Genomic DNA, 23,041 nt, shown 5'->3' with positions numbered 1-23,041 from the left:
AGTCACATAGAGAGGGTGGGGCCTCAAAGCCTGATCTAAACGAGACGCCGTGTCGTACGTCATCGCCAAGCGACTAAAGCTGGAAGGGAGGGAGCGGGGTTGTGAGCAAACGTTGGTGGTGGTGTTGGTGGTGGTGTTGGTGGTGGTGTTGGTGGTGGTGGTGGTGGGGCGGCCTGAAAAGGCATCATGGCTGCTGCCACGGAGCTTAGTCGCCCGAACAGCGGTGACAGGAGCCTGGAGCGAAGATGCAGCCCTAGCCTCTCCCGAGAGGTGCTCTACGAAATCTTTCGCTCCCTACAAACCCTGGTTGGACAGGTGAGAGGTGGCCGGAGGGACTGGGAATATGGAAGCCATCCGGCCCATCCCTCCATTCTTTTCTTCTAGCAGGGGCCGGGGGCAGCTAGGCCTGCTGAAGTGTGGGATGCCGTCCCTGAAGCCGAGGTCGGGGAGGAGCGCGGGCCCAGCCGCCTCGCTCGGAGTGAGGAGGACGGCGGTACCCGTAGCCGAGTAGTTTACCTTGCAGCTGTCCTCTCCAAGAGTGGGTGAGGTTGGTCTAAGTGAAAACCCGGCTCCGAAAGAGGCAGGCTTGGGGAGAATGAATGTGGAAAAGCTTCACTGCGAATTTAGGAGGCGCCTAGCGCTCAGGGTCCTTTTTCCTCCAACTTACTCTTTATGGGAATTGGTTGGTCAGTAGGCCTGAGATTTATAGAAAAGCGCGCGCTTATTAGCTTTTTCTTGGCCGGGGGGAAGGAGTAATTTGTTCTTATGAGTTACTTGGTTTTGTTTATTTCTTTTTTCCTTGGGGCTGTTTTGGGCATCTATAACCCTTTCAAATGGGGAGGAAAGTAAAAGGAATTCGTTTAAAATACTTCTAGCGTAAAGTTGGATGAGTTATCCATCGTTGATGCTGTTTGCGTTTAGAACTGTCGTTATTTAACTATTAACTAGTTTAACTGACTGATAAATCGCTTTTGCAGAAATGCCATAGTAAAATTGGTTTTGAATTTAGTGGGCTTCTTCGATCAAGTCACTGTTTCGTTTCACGGTGTAAAATTAAAAGCAAGTTTTAAATGAGAAACAATTTAAAAGTACGCTTGTTTACCTGCCTTTTAAAAGGAAATGTTTTCTATCTTACATAGACCATTTTCTAGCCGTAAAAGTTTGTTTTGAGGCTGGCACTAGCGCATGTGGACACGGCAGGCATTTGTGTCAAAGATAATGGTAAATTCTTATGAAAATAGAACATTTGTCTGATTTGTGAAAATTATTTTTAAAGCCTTGAGTAGATGGAGAATCAGCTTTTTAAAAAGTTACTATTTTAAAAAATCATAGTGTGTTGTGTCTTACAAAGAACATTACTGTAAGTTAAACGGTTTTATGTAATGACGCAATTATTAATGGAGTCTGCTTAAAGATACAACTTTTAAATTCAGTTGTTTGCCAAGTGCTTACCGAAATCGTTTTTTAAAGGCTTGGGGTGTTTTGTTATATATTCCAGTCTTAAGACCCAAGACCTTTTAAATGGTTTAAAAGTTAGAGAACTTTTTATGGCGACGTTGGAACTTAAGTTTGTTTATTTTCTAATGTCAAGATGAAAAAAGTTTATGCTCACCTATTAACAGAAGATGGAATATTTTTAAAAAATACTGAGCAATGATTTAAACGTTTCTTTTGAAACATTTAGCATACTGAATTTTTCAAACTCATTAGAAAATTTTAAACATTCAAGTACTCTACAAGTAAAGAAGCGATTACAATTTATTTGTGTCACCTGTCAAAAATGTTGACAGTAAATATTTGGTTACTTTACCATGACACAGTGAAGGGACCTCCTATACAGGTGTCAAAAATATGATTGTTTCATCAGTTAAATGCAAACTGTTTTCATAATACTCTATATTTTGAGAAGTATTAAGAGTGAAAGCCAGAGTTCCACACTTGCAAAATTGCCCCCAGAGAAATCAGTATTTTCTTTTGCAACCACTTTAAAAGATTTCTAGAAGGTATGTTGTAACATGCCTAACTTCATCCTGTGTCATCCCTAAGTATCATTGTATTATTAGATCTCAGTAGGAAACATAAAACTGAATGTTAAAAAGAATTTTTTACTTAAGATCACAAAATTTACTAATTTTAACCTTTTTGCTTGCCTCTGGATGGTCCATCTTACCAAGCTAAACACTTACTTATTTTTAGCTTGGATTTTTGTATTAATTTAGTAAAGTGTTTACTGAAAATATTTATTTAAATAGTCTATATTAATAGCAGACTAATAGAGATTTTCGAGTGAATGGTTTACTCTTCCAAGTTCTGTAGGGCAAAATGCATAGAATTCATATTACTAATAATGAATTTGTTGAATGAATAGTTAGGTGTATTAGAATAGTTTTAAATTAATTTGTGACATTATTATGTGAGTTTCTTAAAAGACCAGTTATTCTTAATTGCACTTGAAGCTTATGTAATTCTGCTGAATTGAAATGACACTATGAACGAAACATTAAGACTTATTTTTCTATAAGTTATTTTCTCTAGAAAATGTGATACTTTGCTTTGGTTGAGGATTTGCCTGCTTTATCCCCAAGCTGTATTCTTAAGTTTTCTGTGATCAACTGTAGATCTCTTTGAAGACTATGAAAGTACAATAATAGGTTACTTCCATACATAATACAGGTTGTTGTCTAACAAAATCTTTATAGGAATTAAAATAATGTAAATGAATGCATTCACTTTAACGTAAAATCTTAACATATTATAATCTTTGCCAGTGCAGCCTACATGAAATTTCATGTATCTTTACGCTTGTCTAATATGGACTTCTAAATGCTTCTGTTCTCATCTTCATTTCTGTCACAAAGTATTCAATATATTATCTTTTTATTGGTAACCTTACATCTTTTTGATCTTTGTACAGTGATTCATCTTTTTTATTATAATTATGACTAATAAAATCTGTATTTGAACTCATGTAACACCTTTATTTTGTAGAAAAGATGACTCATTTTGAATAAATTATGTTAAGTTGATTCCACTATGAAGTGTATTCTTATACTATGCTATAAACACATGTCCCTAGAAAAGTTTGTGATGGTTCACTTTTATTTACTCAAAAGACTGCAGATGGGCGCTCTCATTGTAAACTTTTCACTCATTTTGATGATAATCTTATATTCAGGTTGTTGGTAGTTTTCTGGGTATGATTTTATTCTATTAGATCACCAACTGATAGAAATTTCCATATAATGAGCACTGATATCTTAGCATTTAGCAAAAGATCTGGACATTTCATCCAGTCTGGCAACTTATGTCACTATAGTGGAGAAGTCTTTGTTTTTCAGCTTCAGACTTCTGTAGCTAAATAATAGTTTTTCATTTGAAATAAACATGTTGCCATTTATCCCTACACTTTATATGTATGAATAATCTTGACTTTTAAATTAGTTTAAAAATTGGTTAAAAGTTAAAAAACTAAAAATGTGATTTGGAGGACATCAGAATAATGATATATTTCTGATATGTATTTGTGTACATAAAGAGAAAGATGCATGTTAAAACTTTCACAAAACAGTTGTACTTCCTCTGTTTAAGGCTCTGAGCTAGAAGTAGTAGGATTCTGAATAGGGCAGGCCTATATTGGACTCCATCCAAAGGTTTGTAGATATTGAAGTATCAAAAGAGCCTTCATCTTTTCATCTTTCATGAATGGTTTTTACCTCTAAAATGGTCGCATTACACAGACCCAAGAATAGAATTTGAATGACATGTCATGTTGTTTTTGTTTTTTATGAAAATCTGTAGCTTTTTTGGCCTCTTAAAATGGAACTGCGTAGAGCATTTCAGTGTATTATTAAAAACTTGATAACTTAGAGCAAAATAGACCCGTTACTCTAGAAATCTTATTTTTGTGACAATTCATATGTACAGCTTAATTGTGTAATTTTTGTGATGTTGCTGGTTTGCCCCTTTGAAGCTTAACCTCAGAGATGATGTGGTGAAAATTACAATCGATTGGAACAAGCTCCAGAGCCTCTCGGCATTCCAGCCTGCATTGCTCTTTAGTGCACTTGAACAACACATTTTATATTTACAGGTAAATTTCTTGCTAAAATGATAACCCGATATTGAAAATAGACATTAATTGTGGTTAAATTAGTTGGAGTATTTGACAGTTCTAAACACTATATTAATAGTGTTGCTAACAAAAGGTTATTTACATCCAGATTTAATCTAAATCTGTTAATTTCAGTAGTGATCAGGACAGTTAAGGGAATATAGCCCAAAAGACCAATGTGGGTATGAGAGTGAATGAATGCAATTCTATTCAATTCTAGACCTGCACTGAAAATTCAATACAGTTCCATCTATGGTGGGTTATAATTAAGCAATAAGACACGGCAGGTGTGTGTCATGCTATGATAATGATTCCATGCCTTGGGTGAGTTTGGAGGCTCATGGAGTGCTTTCAGTGGTTCAAGAAGGGGCATTATCCCAGCATGACACATCCTGGAGTGTCTATTGCAATTAAACAGTTTCAGCATAGTTTTTAAAAAGAAAGTAATTTCTGTGACATTAATGTCTCATCTTTGTAAGTAGCCAGTCACTATTTTATCATTTCTTTTCCTTAACAGTTTGAAATAATTCATTCTTTATATTAGAAGTTAATATTGAATCTGTATTTATAATAATGTTGTTATATTTTAAAATATTTCATGTTAATAACTGAACAGTATTATGACCTTGCTGGTTTCTAATTGAACATCTTTGCAATTATAATTGATGTAAGTTTGCAGTTTATCTCTAATCAAAGTGTAAAATGTGAAGTGTCAAAAAGACAAGTGGAAAAACTGTTTGGATTGGTCAGTTTACTGTGATTAAGGTGTTACAAGGTTTCAAAAGAGTAGTATAGCAAACAATGGAAGCAAAATTGTGGGTATGAAAAAAATAATTGGAACATTATCAGTGTTAGTGTGTTTTGACTAATGGAATAGGCATTAATTTTCAGCCCTCCATTCATTGACTTTGTGGGAAATTTTAACTGTTCCATGTTAAAAGTAATAGTTAACCCTGTTTTAAAGGGCAGAGCAGTGAGCTGTAGAACTCAAATGAGGCCTAATTGTGGGGAGCGGGGGAGGGGAACAGTAAATGGGTAATATAGTTTATAGTCTACAACAGGGGTTTTCCCCTGTAGTATAGTGATAGGCCTCTGCCTGTTTTCAGCTATAGATCTTTTTTTTTTTTCTTGTTCATTTTCTTTTTTAAAATTTAATTTTATGACCCAAGAAGAGATCTTGCCATGTCAGGAAATGTCTGAGTGTTCACTCAACCTAACACCTATATATTTCATGTCTATCTTCCTCATTCACATTGGCCAACTGCAGTTTCAAGTGGAGAATCTCCAGTGATATAGTGATAATGCAGGGCTTTGCTGAGTGAGAGCACTGGCTCTCATGTTAAGGAGGAAAAATACTAAGCCTTAGTGTTCTGAGGAGGCATTTGAATGACATGTTAATTAAGTGGCATTGGTGCCAGAGGCTGAAGGCTTTGATTTGGCACAAAATAAAAGATGAGTGACAGAATGATTCTCTCAAAGAAAATTTTAAATTTCCTTAGGTTTTCTTTTCTTTTTTCTTTTCTTTTTTCCTCTCTCCTTTTTTAAAACTAATTTATAGCAAATGATAATGGTTACAATAGCAGAGAATAGTAAATACTTACATGTGGTCAGATCTATGTGTCTTGGTATACCAACTTTTTATATTTATTAACTGATATTAAGTATTTCATTTACTTTGCAGAAATTTATGTAAATATATTAAATGTGTAATTAATTTTGGTCAGTTTGAACCTCAGCAGATGGAATTGTGTTGTTCTCAGCCTTTTTTAGCAAAACTTCAGTCTCCAATTAAAGAGGAGAATACAACTGCTGTTGAAGAGATAGGAAAAACAGAAATGGGGAACAAAAATGAAGCAAATGACAAATTTTCCATTGGTGACCTACAAGAGGAAGAAAAACACAAAGAAAGTGATTTAGGAGATGTGAAAAAGACACAGATCCATTTTGATCCAGAAGTAGTTCAGATAAAGGCTGGAAAAGCAGAAGTAAGTTTTTCTGGCGGGGGTGAGAGGGTATTATTTTTAAAAATCTTATGTTTACACTGTTAAAACTTGTTGTTTGTAGATTGACAGACGAATATCTGCATTTATTGAAAGAAAGCAAGCTGAAATCAATGAAAACAACGTCAGGGAATTTTGCAATGTTATTGATTGTAATCAAGGTAACTACCTAGAAATTAATTTTCATAGGGTTTTAAGCACAATTTTTATAGTTGCTCTAATCTTTTATTTATTTTTTAAATGAATAGCTTTAAGAACACAATTCAAGTTATTTCACAGGTTTAGTTAGTAACTAAGATAGTAGAGTTTCCTTCTGCTTAATAATAGACTATATTGCAAACTGGTTTTCATTTTGGTTACACAAAGTAAATGCTAACATTAAAAGTGTTTATCACTGGCGAAGATTATTTTAAAGTTCCTTTAGGAAATGAATGTGAGGTATGAGTGACAAGGTTGATCTATCCCACTAGTAAAAGGAACTGAGCTCTATGAGTTTCAAACCTATACATGTACTGTGAAATCATGATGTTAATACATAAGTGAACTTAAAGTTAATATTCCTCCAGAGGGAGCAGTTTTCTCACTACTCCTGAGCTGTTTGAAATGTCCTATGTCACAATACAACCAATTTATCATGAAGACTATGGTGTCTTGCTTTTTTCCTTTCTGCCATAGTGCATACGTTTGTTGTTTTTCATCAGATTCTCCTTTACCTCTCTACTTGATGCTATAGTACATTTACAAATCTGCAGTTATGCTGCAGAATACAAAATATTGCAAAGCAGTGCCATAGATCATACTCAGGCACCATAGTAATAATCAGAACAACTAGTTCTTAGGAAAAATTATGGAGAAGAATTCATAATTGGGATGAACATGTTTCTTGTTGCCTCTAATATCTCATGACTAATTATTATGAACATAGAATTGTCAGATGAACCTAAAACTGACTCATATCACATTGGTACACTGATTCTCTTAATAATGAAATAATATAGGCTGGTATTGGATCCTGAATTTAGCTGTGTGCTACTATTAACATTACACATGTGCATCTCTAAATTTGGTATATTTTCCTATTAGCTTTTCAGAACAGGTGCAACAATGGCAAAATCTCAGGTACTACAACCAGCTATAAGCGACTATGAGAAAGGGTTTGTTGCGAGAGCAAGCACATGTGTCACTAATGTTATTCCTCTGTTCTCCCTGCTAACTCTATTATTATAAACCACCAGGGGATAGAAATTGACAAGAATTGAAATGCTCAGCAGGATTCCTTGGCCCATTCAATTCCTTGCTGGCTCAAAACAGTGCTAGAAAGAATTGCTGTGGAGAGTGACTAGCACTCATATACTCACACCATGCTGAATTTCTCACTGATGGGTCAGTTAATCTATATGTTTGGAATATAGTTCTGGAATGGATGATAGCTTCTTTTTTTAACCCTTAGCCCCATTAAATGGTAGGAAGAGAATGGAGAAAGGATGGCCTTTTAAGCATATTTTGAGGTGCCTCCAAAAAAAAAAAAAAAAAAGGAAAGATGACTGTTTAGTCTCTGGATATAAAAGCTAAGTGGATTTGGAATTTTATGCATACTATTTGATTTATCAACAGAACTACTAAGGAAAGTTCAACTGAAAAAATATAAATGCATTTTAATATGTTAGTGTGTTCCTTTTTATTAAAAGGGATTTTAATAGTACAAATCTAACTATAAGCAGTGGAATTTTTAAAAATCAAATTTCATGGTGGGGGAAGGAATTTTTTTTTTAAGAATCTCATTTACCAGCCATTTTTTACAAAATATTCAAGGGAATTTTACAGGAGACTTACTGCCAATGTGTGGCTTTTAAGCATTGTTTCAAACACAAGTATATATTATTACTATGTAGTATCATATGTTAATATATAACAATTATGTTAATATATTAGTTGTATTATATGTTAACATCTTTCCAATTTTCCCCCTTTGTAATTTATGCATTGATATCTAATTTGAAAGAAACTATACTTTTCAGCTTGGAAAAAAATAGGAACAAATTTTCACAACAGACCTTTCCTAAATTTAAACTTTTTTGAAAGTGGTAGGATGAGAAGAAGTAGATGACTTTTGTGATGACAGATTTCTAAAATGAGCACTGGAAATCTAGGTAGAGTGGAAATGTGTGTGTACTTGAGGTTTTGAGGTCATCTTTATGTGGAGTTCTGAAATAAAAATGTGTTAAATACATAATTCTTTTTGTTGGGTGTTCACTAATTTGGCATTAAAATAAAACATGCTGAATTAAAAGAATTCTAGTAAAAATGATGAGTTCTAGTTCTACGATGAAGTAGAATTTAAATACTCTACAGTAGATTATTTTCTCCAGAGGCCCGAATAGTGACATTGGTTTTCAAAATTGTATCAATTTGTGCCACTTAATGTTGATGGCTTTTCTGTATATAAATCTGAATATTAGGTAAGAATATTAGATATTACGATACATTTTGACAGGTAAAGAAGGTCACTAAATTCTATCCTGTGTGTGATGGTAATTTATTGTTACTATTATTTATTAAAATTATTATGAGTAAAATGTTAATATGAATGATTGGAAGTTTATTAAAATCTCATACATTTGAAGGGAAGAATATATTTAAACTTATATTTATCTAAATTCTCCTTAGAAAATAGTTGTGCAAGAACTGATGCGATTTTTACTCCTTACCCCGGATTTAAAAGTCACGTAAAAGGTAAGTAACCACCACATGACATCTGAGTCACTGACAGAAGTCTAGATTATTAGCAAAATGGAATAGAAATAACTTTCCCATCTAAATTTTATTTTAAAACAAAAACATCTTGCCGTCCTTCATACTTGTGGTTAGATGGTCTTTATGAAAAAAATACAAAGTGCTGTTAGGGAATAAGAATTTCTGATTTTTGAAATATAAATGTATATAGGCTCAAAAGTTTGTTAATTTAGTTTCTAGAGTTGTGAATACATACGGACCACAGACTAGACCTGAAGGAATTCCAGGGTCAGGTCATAAACCTAACAGCATGCTTCGAGATTGTGGTAATCAGGCTGTAGAAGAACGACTACAAAATATTGAGGCCCACTTGCGGTTACAGACAGGTAAGCAGAGTGCTAAGTGGACCTCATAATGAACCTTTGCAAATGGTTAAAAAATTGCAGTTCATTTAGTCACCAAATTTTCCTTTAGCTCCTAACATTGTTTGAACGATAAGTGCCAGTCATTCAGAAAGTGTTATGTATATGTCAGTTCACTTAAAAGGTCATAGTACCCTTTTGAGGTGTTGGTGCTGTTATAATTGTACAGATAAATAAATTGAAGTTTAAAGAGCCCAAGCAACACGCCTCCGATAGTAAGTGACAACTCTTTAAAAAAAAAAAAAAAAGGAAAAGAGATAGTCCAGACTTGCCTAGGCTGGACTTGAACTCCTAGGCTCAAGTGATGCTCCTGCCTCAGCGTCCTGTGTCAGTGGGACTACAATCATGTGCCACTGCACCCTGCTCAAACCTAAATCTTCACTGGATGCAGAGCCTGAGTCTCCCTCTCCGTTTAGTCACCATGTCTGTTGATTCTGTTTTCTGAATAAATATCTCTCAAATCTGCCCACTTCTGTCTTATCTCTACTGCTGCTACCAGAGTTGAAGCTGCTGTGATCTCTTGCTTGGACTGATGGAAGGATATTTACTGGATTCTTTGCCACTAGACTTCCTCTAGATCATTCTCTATGCTGCGGCCAGATTGCTTTTTCTAAAACTCAAATTTGATCTTGTTTCTTCCCAGCTAAAAATTTGGAGATTGGGATTGGAGGGGGTTGTAATTTTAAGTAGTATTGTCCACATCTGTAGTTCCAGCTACACCTCTGGGCTTCCCATCTCCCACTCGTTTTGCTGCTTTAGGATCTTTATACTCATGCCCTTCTGTCCATGCTTTTTCTTCCTAATCCTAGACCAGTGCACATTCACCTTTTGTATAATCTTATATAGCACTTGGTATTCCCTGCTGCCCTTTAAAGCAGTTATCATGGTTCTGTTTAATGTCTGTCTTTTGCTAGATAGTCCGTGAGAGTGCAACTATGCCTGTTATATTCATTACTTTGTACCTGTTACAGTGCCTGGCACAAAACAAGTGCTCAAATGTTTATTGAATGAACAGTTGCTCATTTTACCTTTGCGGATATATGTAGGAGGGACAGAAAGTTAGTGTTTCACTCTCTCAGGGTAGGTCAAGGGATGATGGCATCCTTGTGAAGTGACACTTGAGGCCTTGAAGGATTACTAGGAATTTTCCCAGAGCAAAGCATTCCCAAAAGAGGGAACAGCAGAAGCAAAGCATTCCAAAAAGAGGAAACAGCATTTGCAAAAAAGGACAAAAACACAAAATATGGTTCAGGAGATATCTGAATCCAGTATAGCTGGAGTATACTAGCTATCTGAAGCTATACTAACCAGATGAAGGTAGAAGAAGAAAACAGAATGAGTAAATCTTTGAGAGTAATAAGACATTGGCATTAAGAATTAATCTCCTCCCTCAGAAGTGGATGGGTTTAAAATGCCACTGTATAAAAGGATTGACCGGTTAAGTCTCAATAATATGAAATAGTTAATTTTTTGGAAAAACATCTGTTGAATGCTTACTATGCTCCAAGCACTATTTTAGGCACAAGGGATACTGAGATGATATAATCATAGTCCCCAGCTTCAAGGACTTTATAATCTGATGAGAGAAAGATTAATAGTGAAGTAGAGTTTTAAAGGAGTAATGAAAGGCTGGGTGTAGTGGTGTGTGCCTATAATCCCAGCTCCTTGGGAGGCTGAAGTGGGAACAGAGCTTGAGTCCAGGAGTTTGAGACCAGCCTGGACAATATAGTGAGAGTCCGTCCCAAAAAACTCGGGAGCACTGAAGAATGCCGGGGGGCACAAGGAGCCTTTATGCGAATGAAGAGGTTTAGGCAGTGCCTGCGTCACCCAGTGAAGCTTGAACTGGCTCTTGACAGATACAGAAGTAAGGCAGAGGACGTTGTAGGTAAAGGGAGCAGCAAGAGCAAAGTCAAATGAACAAGTTACTTTATTCAAGAACAAGAACAACCAGGGTCCTAAGATTTTTTTAAATCCTCAAAAAAACTTTCTAGAATTTTTATACATAACAGGTTGACAATTTTGATATAAAAATGTACCTGTATTCTTTAATTGCATAATGATTGGCTAATCATGTATTCATTCAGTCAGTAAATATTAAGCACCAGCTCTTTGCCAGGCATTGTAGTCTTACAAACTAATGCTTGCTCGGTTTGTCCAGTGCACAAGCTGCACAGCTCTACCTAATGAACAAAACAGATAAAACTGTCCTCTTGGAGCTTACATTAGAATGGGGAAACAATACTGAAAGAAAATATACTGAATGTTGGGTGGTAGTAATGGAATGGAGAAAATTAAGGTAAGGAGGATAAGGGAGTGCTGGGTAGGGGAGTCGTTCGTAGTACTGGTGTTTTTAACAGGATAGTGAGAGAAGGCATTACTGATAAGGTAACTTTTGAGCTAAGACTTGAAATTGACTTGGGATTATGGAGGTGGAGGGAACTAGCTGAAGCTTACAGGGTGCTTGACCTCGCTGAATAACAGAAAAAAGTAATCAAGTGGCTGGAACCATGTGGGCATAGGGAGAATGTCCAAATTGTGTATGGCCTTGTAGGCCATTGTGAGGGCTTTGGTATTTAATCTGAGTGAAATGATCAGATATTGGAAGGTATTTAATCTGAGTGAAATGATCAGGTATTGGAAGCAGAGAAATGACGTGATCTAACTTACATTTTTAGAGGATCACTGGCTCCTGTGTTGGGAATACACTCTATGAAAGCATGACAGAAACAGGGAGACCAGTTTGGGGGTTGCGATAATCCAGGGAGAGGTGGAAGTGGTCTGGACCAAAAAGGCCGCAGTGTGGAGGGGGTGAGAAGTAGAAGGATTCTTGATATAATCATAAATTTAAAATTTGGCCATAATTTACTGTTCCCCTCCTCAGAAAGTTTGTTAGTTTAAAATTATGGTAAAGCCTCTTTTTTACATTCTTTTAGGTCAAAGGAAAAAATATGGCATGTAGGAAGAAGTATTAATTGAAGAAACTAATATGACATATTGCAACCACTGCATTGAATTATCATCATTTGTCACTATTCATTTTTGTCCTCCCATGTTATCAAAGCATATCAGAAATATAAATTGTTCTATATGGAAGCTATTCACAATATCTTGTAAAATGAATTTAACATGAAACTCCTAGAATATAGGAAGCATAAATGGGGTTTGGAGAGAGGAAGTGTAGTACAATATGTCCAATAGTGTATAATATGAAAATATGACCTAAGGACTTCATTTTGTTTTACTTTTGTTTTTTATTAAGTATTTTCCATTCCTTTGCATAAGTGTCTTTGCATGGTATTTTAAGAATAAAAATTGTAAGAAGAAAGAATTATTCAACAGTATCTCAGAATTTTTTTTAATGTATTTAGGTGGTCCAGTGCCAAGAGACATTTATCAGAGAATTAAAAAGCTTGAGGATAAAATCCTTGAATTGGAAGGCATCTCTCCTGAATATTTTCAGTCTGTAGTGAGTATAAGTGTCTTTTAAAACTAAATTAAAATGTTATTCTGGATTCGTTGTGGTTTTACAGTCACTCATTGATCTATAAGCAAAACTATTTTAATAATTCAAAGATGAATGAACATAGTCCTGTGTAGGGGATATATCTAGTTCCTTAAAAACTCTGGTTCTGAATATTTTTAAAATTTAGAATTTTTTAAAAGGGGTACTTCTATTATATATTACCCACATTCTCAAACTTAGGCCATTTTCATGGCATAGTAAGTCAAATTGGGTGGTGGTTGGGCCTTTTACTCTGAACTTGCTACCTTGTAAAACAGAGGCTTCCTCTGGAACCTTGCTCTGTCAGTGATCCCTCTGCCTCTTTAATCTCTCTTCCCCAACAGGCTCCTTCCCTCAGCTCACATGCAGTTAATACTAAACAAACGCACACCTCAAGCTGCCATTCTTACTCTTTACCTTAACCACCAGACTTTCTATGTTTTTGTAATTCCTTAACTCTAGCATTCACTCATTCTTACCCCTTTTTCCAAGAACATTAAGAAACAGTGTTGTGCTAGTAAGTTAGTATCTTTGGCACATCAGCTTTTTTCAGAAAAATGATCCTGAGCTCATTGTGTTTTCCTCAGTCTTCTGAGGTGATCATATATAATACCTGCCTTCTTTAAGTTTTTTTTTAAAGCAGTACCATATTGGAACTAAAATAATATCAAAGTGAGATTATACCAAAACTCCTATTTCTGAAAAATTATGTGAGATAGCCCATTTTAGCATGGATCATGCAAGTTAGTGGTGAAAATATATTTAAAATTTATTTTAGGTATGACAGCAATCTTCCAAAGTTATAGATGGAGTATTAGATGAGTTACAGAAAAGAAGTATTTCCAGAGGAAGAAGGCAGGTCACGTAACAAAAGGGAGCAGCAAGTCTTTTTTTTTTTTTTTTTTTTTTTTTTTTTTTTTTTTTTTGGAGACGGAGTCTCGCTCTGCCGCCCAGGCTGGAGTGCAGTGGCCGGATCTCAGCTCACTGCAAGCTCCGCCTCCCGGGTTCACGCCATTCTCCTGCCTCAGCCTAGCTGGGACTACAGGCGCCCGCCACCGCGCCCCGCTAGTTTTTTGTATTTTTTAGTAGAGACGGGGTTTCACCGTGTTAGCCAGGATGGTCTCGATCTCCTGACCTCGTGATCCGCCCATCTCGGCCTCCCACAGTGCTGGGATTACAGGCTTGAGCCACCGCGCCCGGCCGGGAGCAGCAAGTCTTAAATGACAAAATTTCAGAGAAGAGTTTTAGTGATTTATTGCTCTCAAATGTAAAATGAGGTTTATAAAAATACTAAGGGCTGAAGCAAAGATCAAATGAGATAATGCCGATCAAACACTTAGCATACTGCTTACCACATGGTAAAAACCTCATTGGCACTTATTTAGTTTCAGAACTATGAAGTAGCTGTATAAACCTGGAAAAGTCACTCTATTCCTCTGGCCTTCAAAATGTCTAATTTTAGAAAATGTGTTGGTTGTACTACATAATTACAAAGGTCTTTTCACTTTTAGGATTATTCTTTGAATGTCTTCCTAGGAAACTTCATAAAGATTTTTAATGACTTTTCCTACAGTAGTCTACCATAAGTTTTTCCCATTCTAGTAACCTAGGAAAGTTATTTTTCTAGTTCAATTTCATACCTTGTTAATATAATTCTTACTAACAATAGAACTGATCTTTCAATAGAGTATGGTAGTATCAGATGCCTCCAATGAGAACTTACTGCAGTATCATTCATCTCTTTTCTCTGATTCTGATTTATAAAAATTTAACATAGGCCAGGAACAGTGGCTCATGCCTGTAATCCCAGCACTTTGGGAAGCCAAGGCAGGTGGATCACCAGAGGTCGGGAGTTCAAGACCAGCCAGACCAACATGGAGAAACCCCATCTCTACTGAAAATACAAAAATAAAATAAAATAAAAATAAGCCAGGCATGGTGGCACATGGCTGTAATCCCAGCTACTCGGGAGGCTGAGGCAGGAGGATCACTTGAACCCAGGAGGCTGAGGTTGTGGTGAGCCAAGATTGCGTTATTGCACTCTAGCCTGGGCAACAAAAGCAAAACTCTGTCTCAAAAAAAAAAAAAAATTAATAGATTTGTTTAACAAAAGAACAAGCCTTCCACATCATAATCTTTTTGTTTTGTTTTGATCTGTTACACATAGGATAGAGTGGGTAAAGAGGTAAAGTAGCCAGATTGTTAGGACCTTAAGTGCTGTGCTCAGAAGTTTAAAATCTATTTTCCAGGCAGGGAGCAGGGGGAATCTACTGAAAGCATTTGAGCAGAGAAGTAATTTGTGAACATGATATTTAGAAAGATTTATCTAATACAGTTGTGGGAGACAAAAGAGAGAAACTAAGGACAAGGAGATAGTGTTATGCTAGCTTAGATGTGAAGTTAGATCCTAAAATAGGGACGTGAGTGAGAATGGAAAAGATTAATGCAGGTTGGAAAAAAATGGACAAATATTGATGATTGGATGTGGAAATAGAGAACAAGGATAGAGTCCAGTTTCTGGTTGGAAAAATGATACCATTGATAGAAATAAGAAAATCTAGAGAGAGAGATACTTTTGGGGGAAATGTGAATTTGAAGGCAGAGGAGGTTATGAAGGTAAAAATATCAGGTAAGCTTTTTGAGATATAGCACTTACACTTGGGACAACTGGGAGAGTCTGTGTAGTGGTGAGAGTCCATCGATGGATAGGAACACTGAGATTGTCTGAGGCCTGAAGTATGAAGCTTGGTGACTGCCTAATTTCAGGGGCAAGAAGCATTTGTAAATGTAAACAGGATTGGCATATATGTATTAAGCATTCAGAAAAGGGTGGATGGTGGCAACCTGTGATAAAACAGGTGCTTTTTAAAAGTATTTCCAAATATGTTAAAAAAATCTATATATCTTTTAGAAGAACTGCTTCTGGATTAGTGTTGGAAGTGACATATCAAATTAGTAGTGAGCTACAAGGAAGAACAAAACACTGGAAAGGTTTAAATATTCAGACTCATTCTGTCCTTTAGGCCTGTGAACATACATGACACAAGCCCTATGGGAAAGAAGATTTCATACTCACCCTTCTATAATAGGATGAATGAGCCATCTTTAGGAACCTCACTTGGAATACAGCTAGCTCTAATAGTGTCCTTGCAAACAGGAGGAGTTGAGCACATACTTTACAGAGGACATAGTACATTATTCATCACCCTCACCATCATGCTGGGAGTACATGTATGGTAACTGCATAATTTTACATATTTATCCCTCAAAAGTATACAGAAGAAACTACATATGTAGCACAGTCCTATAGCTTCTAAAGATAGAAAAGTTGAGCCCATTAAATTTATTAAGGATTGAACTTTTGTTGGAACTCCTGAAATCTGAAAAGATTTTCATTCAAATGTGTTTATTCAGATTCACATGTAGATGAATTCTAAACATGGGGAGCTTCTTACAGTTGGATAGAGATTGATTATCGTGGGTAACATTGAAGGCTGGCATAGAAAAACAAATATTTGTCAGGAAAAAAGATGTCATTTATATTTGTTTTATAAAACGTAATCAGATTATATAAAGTTCTCATTTTATGAGCCAGACATAAAACTCCAAAATATGTTATAATGTGTATAGAACAGGATTTATGGCAAAAGTTAATAATACTTGTTGGACATTTTGATGTAAGAATTCTAAAGGTCTTTATTCTTCGCATTAGCCATGGAAAGCTTTAAATGTAATGTTTTCAAAAGTTTAAGGGCATGGCCTTAACAGTTCATTTAAAATATATGATCTTTCAGTATTTCCAAAGACTTACTGATTTTAAAGTATGATACTTGAAAACAGTACCAACATTCTTTTATAAGTATTTTGTTCGTTTTATAGCATTTATCACTTATATGTTTATACATGTTTTTCACTTTATATTTTGAAACTCTCAAGGGCAGGAACTGTGTCTTGTTCATCTTTGAGACACAGAATGTAGTAGATATCAAGTAGATGTGCAAATGAATGGATAGGACTTGGCTGATAGCTCATTACTGGACTTTGAAGGTGTGTTAACTTTGTTCAAAGCACTGACTTGGTGTAATTCTTAGTCCGTAACAGTAACTCCTGGTTCTTAAGGAAGCATCGGGGGAGGGGAATGCTGAAAACCAGGTCAGCACCATGTACACAGGCCATGTGCGTGTGAACATGTGCTGGGTCTGAAGCATGAGTGAACAACTGGATTCAGCTAGAAAATTAGATTGTAAACATATTTCAGGGGGCCTTGAAGGTCATACTAACCAGTTTGCACTTCTAGTATCATTGGAGCACAATTAAGTTTTAGAGAAAGAGAGAAACCTATAATTTAGGTCCCTGTCTGGTGGCATTATAAAGTCTGAGTTGGAGAGAAATTGGAGTCAAGGAAACTAGTTTAGGAAACATGTCATTATCCAAGCCAGAGAGAAATGAAGGTCTGAATCAGGGCTCTGGGACTAGAAGGGAAGAAAAACATTTTAGATACTGCACGTGTAGAATCAGTTGCCTTTTACAACTGAAAGAAAGAAAGTAGCCAGTCATGGAAGAGGCCTCCTTACCCTTAAGGTTCCTTAGAGCACTGGTTCCCTGGATTTGCGTGTGTGTGTGTATATGACAGTCATGCTCTGCATAAGGATGTTTCAGTCAACAGTCAACTGCATATATTACAGTGGTCTCATAAAATTATAGTGTGGTATTTTTACTGTATCTTTTCTATGTTGAGATGTGTTTAGATACACAAATACCGTTGTGTTATAGTTGCCTACAGTATTCAGTACACAAACATGCTGTACAGGTTTGTATGCTAGGAGCAATAGACTATACCATGTAGCCTAGGTGTGTACCATCTAGGTTTCTATAAGTATACTCTATGATGTTCAAACAATGACAAAATTAACACATTTCTCAATATATCCCCATCATTAAGCGATGCATGACTAGGAACATACTAAGCTAAAATAGTGGGTGAGGAGAGACAATTTTGCATTACCTTTCTCCAGCTCTTTCTTTAGTGTGCTGTGCTCTCAAGTATTTTCTCTCAGGTACCAACACCTGTTAAAATGTCCACCTTTTATTTATACTTCTATACAGATGGGGTTATGTCCCAATAAACTCATCAAGAACTAAAAATATTATCAAGTCTAAAATGCATTCAATACCTCTAACCTACCAAACATCATAGCTTAGCATAGCCTACCTTAAACATGTTCAGAATGTGTACCCTGACCTACAGTTGAGGAAAGTCACTTGGCAGCACAGTACACTGTAGAGTATCGGGTGTTTACCCTCATAACCACATGGCTGACTGGGAGCTTCGCTCACTGCCACTGCCCAGCATCACAAGAGAGCATCGTATCACATGTCACTAGCCCAAAAAAAGATCAAAATTCAGCATCTGAAGTACAGTTTCTACTGAATGTGTGTCACTTTCACAGCATTGTAAATTTGAAAAGCCTTATCTAGCCATCGTTAAGTCAGGAACTGTACTGAGATTTCCTTACACCTAAAACAAATAGTAAAGTTAATCTGGTGTACCCATAGTAGATATGGTATTTCTAAGTGTTCCTCTTATCAAAATATTCTGCTCAGACGTAAAACAAGCCCAAAAGGCCACATTTTACTGTTTTTAAGTCATTGAACCACTGATGACCTTACTTTCCTCATTTTGATATTTCTTGCTTTGGTTCTATGATACAGTAGTAATCTGACTGTTTAATAGCATAGAAACTATCAATATATTACAGGTTAAACGACTAGGAGAACAAGGGGAATTTTTTTTGTTTTGTTTTGTTTTGTTTTGTTTTGTTTTGTTTTAGACGGAATTTCGCTCTGTCACCCAGGCTGGAGTACAGTGGTGCGATCTCAGCTCACTGCAACCTCCGCCTCCCGGGTTCACACCATTCTCCTGCCTCAGCCTCCCAGGTAGCTGGGACTACAGGCATCCGCCACCATGCCTGGCTAATTTTTTGTGTTTTTAGTAGAGACGGGGTTTCACCATGTTAGCCAGGATGGCCTTGATCTCCTGACCTTGTGATCCACCCACTTCGGCCTCCCAAAGTGCTGGGATTACAGGCATGAGCCACCGCGCCTGGCCAAGGGGAATTATATTTGCATTAAGTGTATACAAAGCCACCTCTTAGGAAGTCAGGAGACTGATCAATTGCCAAATTAAACATTGATTCCTTATTTGCCCATAGGCCCTACCACAGGTATGCAGCTTGGTTTGGCAAAGGAAGGAGCATAATTATCTGAACTCTATTATTTCATAATTACTAATTCTAATACTTAATGATTTCCAACTTATTGTAACTTGATAAGAAGCATACCTAGATGTTCTTTGAATCAACTTTTGACACAAAGGAAAATGTGAGTTTTAATGCTATCTTCAAAATTTCAATAGTCAGAAATGCTCATGAGAACATTTTGTCTCTGAGATTCAGTTTGTTAAATATACTAGTTTACTAATTTGCCATTTAAAAGCTAGTGCTTGTGTGAAACTAAGAAAAAGTCTAGGAAGAATTCATTAGACCAAGATTTAAAAGGCTCATTAGTGGATCAATGAGAATGTTGTCAGCTTCAACTGTAAGAAATTTGAACTCAAAATTGGCTTAAACATTATGTAAACTATAAAATAGGAAGTCCATGGTAGCACAAGCTTCAGATTTAATTGATTCAGTGACTAAATCATAATTGTAAGAAAATAGGTTTCTTTCCCCTCTTAACTCTGCTTGGTGTTACCTTCTTTCCCAGGCAGATGGCAAGATGGCTACAGCACTTTCAGGTGTCTTACCCAGATACAGCAGTATCCTGAGAAACTGCCTTCTTTGAGGGCTTTCTCTCAAAAGATGTGAGGAAGCTTTTTCCAGAAGTTCTCCTCTTAATCTCCAGCAGTCTTCTCCTTTACTCATTGGCCAGAACTGGACCCATGCCCATTTCAGTCACTGATAAGACCAGGAAGCCATTGGCTTGGGCCACACAGAGAAGCAGTGGATAGGTAGCTCCTTGCATAAACAACCACAGTGTCCATTATAGTCAGTCCAGGGTGTGTGTGTGTGTGTTTTCACCTCTTGGCCTCATATACCAGATTATATTTTTCCTTTGTCTATTGTCACTTCGCTTGTTCAACACCCTGGGATGGAAAGGTTATAAAAAAAAACTAAGCAGAAAATCCCCAGAGCACCTCTTTCCACAATCACCCAGGCTCATTAGAAGCTGGTAATTGATGGGAAAATATGTATTGCCAAAGATAAGCATGTTGCTGCAGTATTATTATTATATATTGTTAATGTCATCCTCTTTAGAGGGTAACTTGCAGAATATAAGGTGGATGTTGGTTACAGACAATAATTGGTATTGGTAAATTGGTTGGCTTTCTTTCTGTCAGAGTTCCCAAGGCTGTACGTAATTTGTACGGTATTTCATAAAGAAAAAAATAATGCTTAGATTTTTTTAAACGTTGATTACTTTTTTTTAAAATCTAGAGCTTTTCTGGAAAAAGAAGAAAAGTTCAACCACCTCAAGTAAGTTACTGCATTTTCATTTTGGTTTCTGAAATAGTTTGATTAGTTTTATACCTTTCTTATTAATAAAAGTTTCTACTATGGTTGCTTTTAGGTCATACCCTGGTACAATTTACGACTGAAGAAAAGGGCAGTATAAACTAATATACTTGAATAGAAAAATTCTTTTAAGGGCATGGAATGACTCAGATAGGTTAAATAAATAAAACCTTTGTCCTGCTTTTAGTAGTACAAGGATGTGTCATTCATCAAGTGCTTAAAAATAGTAAGTGCTCAAGTAATTTCAGTCTCCCCCCATCCCTTCCTTTTGTGAACACTTCTGATTAGTAGCATCTACATCAAAAAGGGTGTTTGGCAGAGTTTGACTTCAGCTGGCCCTGTCTAAAGTGCTACTTTACTAATTAGTTGAACCTTAAATAATAAGGCTTTGCTAGACTTTAATAGTGGTAATGTGAATTTAAAGTTGGAGAAGACTTTCTAATTTTTAAGAGTAGCATTTTTTTTCTTAAAAAATTCCGAGTAAATTTTTTGATAGCAATTATTTTTTCCAGAAGTAAATTATTGTAGTTGATCCCTCAAGAGAGAATTTCTAGGTATTTTAAGCAGTTATTTTTAAAGTTAACTTTTTTTACTATTGATTATGAGAATAATCAGGTTTTTAAAAGTTACTCTTATGTAGTAAACTGTAACACTTTGTTGCTGCTTTAAAAATACAATTCACATAACATAAAATTCATAATTTTAAAGTGGCTATTAGTATGTTCACTATGTTGTACAACCATCACCACTAAGTCTAGAACATTTCCATCACCGCCCCAACCCTGTACCTATTAGCACTCAGTCCCAATTTCCCTTTCTCTTTACCCCCTAATAGTCACCACATAATACTTGTGTCTAAATTAGAAATATTAATGCAAGTGAGGGTGTTCACATAGATAGACTTGAACAAATCCAATTTTTATTGGAAAGCAAAAGGAGTGTTTTCTTCACTGTTTTCCACTTCAGGTTAACTTTAGTAATCAACATAGAAAGTTTTCTATTAAAAGGGATAGCTGATATCTCAAATGATTTTTTTCTCCTGGTAGTAGTATAATTAGCATTTTTCTTCTTCTTTCCAACTTTTACTTAAGCTCAAGGGGTTTTCAGGTTTGTTACATGGGTAAATTGCATGTCACGGAGGTTTGGTGTACAGATAATTTTGTCACCCAGGTAATCAGCATAATACCCGATAGGCAATATTTCAGTCCTCTCCCTCCTCCCATCTTCAAATAGGCTCCAGTGTCTAATAATCAGGCTTTTTTTTTTTTTTTGTAAACTTATTCTTTCAAAGTATAAAAGGTTCAGGAGAGCTTAATCATTAGAAAAGAGAAATATTTAAGCCTTGTTATTTTATGCTTTTAAATTTATGATATAGTCAACATATATAGTTGTGCAGGTTTAAGATTATTCTCATGAGGGAAAAAAACCCATTTGATCATGCTTTTAAATATTTTAAATATTTATAGTTCATTTGGCACTTTATCTGCATTAAGATACTTCAGAATCTTATTCAGCAATTTGTGTCGTTATTGTTTACAGCAGAACTATTCACTGGCTGAACTTGATGAGAAAATTAGTGCCCTCAAACAAGCCCTCCTCAGAAAATCAAGAGAAGCAGAATCCATGGCAACCCACCACCTTCCATGAAAAACTCCTCTCCATCCTTGTCATTTTACTTTTTTGTATACATATGTGTAACTTACACTGTTATTAATTCAACGGATATATATTTATCAATGTAGACTTCTCTGTGAAGTCAAGGTTTATTTTCACGAGTCCAGCTTGCAGCAAGTAATCTTCAGATATTCCAGTAAGTTTTTAAATAATGAATGTGTTGAAAATAGCATTGTTGGAATTTATTCCCTTCTGTTTTAAAGGAGGTATTTTGGAAATTGAAAAACTTAATTTAAAAGTGCTGGTACATCTTTTTTCTTTTGTGGACCACAGAAAGGAAAATTTATTTTGATATTGATACTTTAAAAGGACTTTATATTTGTAACATTGGTGTTAACCAGTTTATTAGTTTAAATCAGTACTTTGCATATAATAGGCATTCAACAAAAATTTATTGACTGAAATGAATTTTAAATGGATGTATGAACTTGTTTTTCTTAATTTCTAAGATGTCAGTATTCATGTAAATAAACAATAGATCCAGCTTTATCCCTTTATTGACTGTGTGACTTTGAACAACTTACTTAATCTGTCTTTGTCCTCATTTCCCAGTCTGTGAAATGGGAATGACAGTAATAGAAACTACCTTACTGTTATGAAGAAGAGGTGAGATCATGTATGTTTGAAACTGTCTGTCTCAAGGGAATTGCTCAGTAAATGTTAGCTAATATTATAAAACCAGGTCTGGTTTTGGACAGCAATTAGGATGTTACAAAGAAATTATAGTACCTCTCTTTTGAGAGCCTCACCTTTACAATACCCCAGTTATTAGGCAGTACATACATTATTGTGTCCAGAATTGGTGGGTTCTTGGTCTCACTGACTTCCAGAATGAAGCCGCAGACCCTTGTGGTGAGTGTTACAGTTCTTAAAGATGGTGTGTCCGGAGTTTGTTCCTTCAGACGTTCAGCTGTGTCTGGAGCTTCTTCCTTCTGGTGGGCTCATGGTCTCACTGTCAGGAGTGAAGCTGCAGACCTTCGTGGTGAGTGTTACAGCTCTTAAAGGCAGCGCATCTGGAGTTGTTC

The 23,041-nt window shown here is 35.9% G+C and overlaps 1 protein-coding gene across 18 annotated transcripts; it reads left to right on the top strand.

Moving 5' to 3' along the window:
- The first annotated feature begins 67 nt into the window (after positions 1 to 67).
- On the top strand, positions 68 to 22,505 carry MBIP (MAP3K12 binding inhibitory protein 1). Of its 18 annotated transcripts, none has more exons than XR_010588409.2 (10): positions 68 to 315; positions 3,971 to 4,090; positions 5,872 to 6,096; positions 6,176 to 6,272; positions 8,779 to 8,844; positions 9,078 to 9,230; positions 12,635 to 12,732; positions 20,265 to 20,303; positions 20,398 to 20,568; positions 21,885 to 22,505. XR_010588409.2 is itself a non-coding variant. In XM_015453212.4 (9 exons), the coding sequence occupies exons 1-9, from the start codon at positions 187 to 189 to the stop codon at positions 21,987 to 21,989; spliced, it is 1,032 nt and encodes a 343-aa protein (XP_015308698.3). In that variant the 5' UTR covers positions 68 to 186; the 3' UTR covers positions 21,990 to 22,505. The 18 variants fall into 18 exon arrangements, 12 of the variants coding, with proteins under 12 accessions (XP_015308698.3, XP_015308697.3, XP_073853346.1 ...); XR_010588408.2 differs by having other exon boundaries at positions 21,882 to 22,505; XR_012415709.1 differs by having other exon boundaries at positions 68 to 547; positions 21,882 to 22,505.
- Positions 22,506 to 23,041: the final 536 nt, after the last annotated feature.

This window comes from Macaca fascicularis, chromosome 7 (genome assembly GCF_037993035.2).
Source record: "Macaca fascicularis isolate 582-1 chromosome 7, T2T-MFA8v1.1".
NCBI lineage: Eukaryota > Metazoa > Chordata > Mammalia > Primates > Cercopithecidae > Macaca > Macaca fascicularis.
This window is presented reverse-complemented; position numbering and strand designations above follow the sequence as displayed.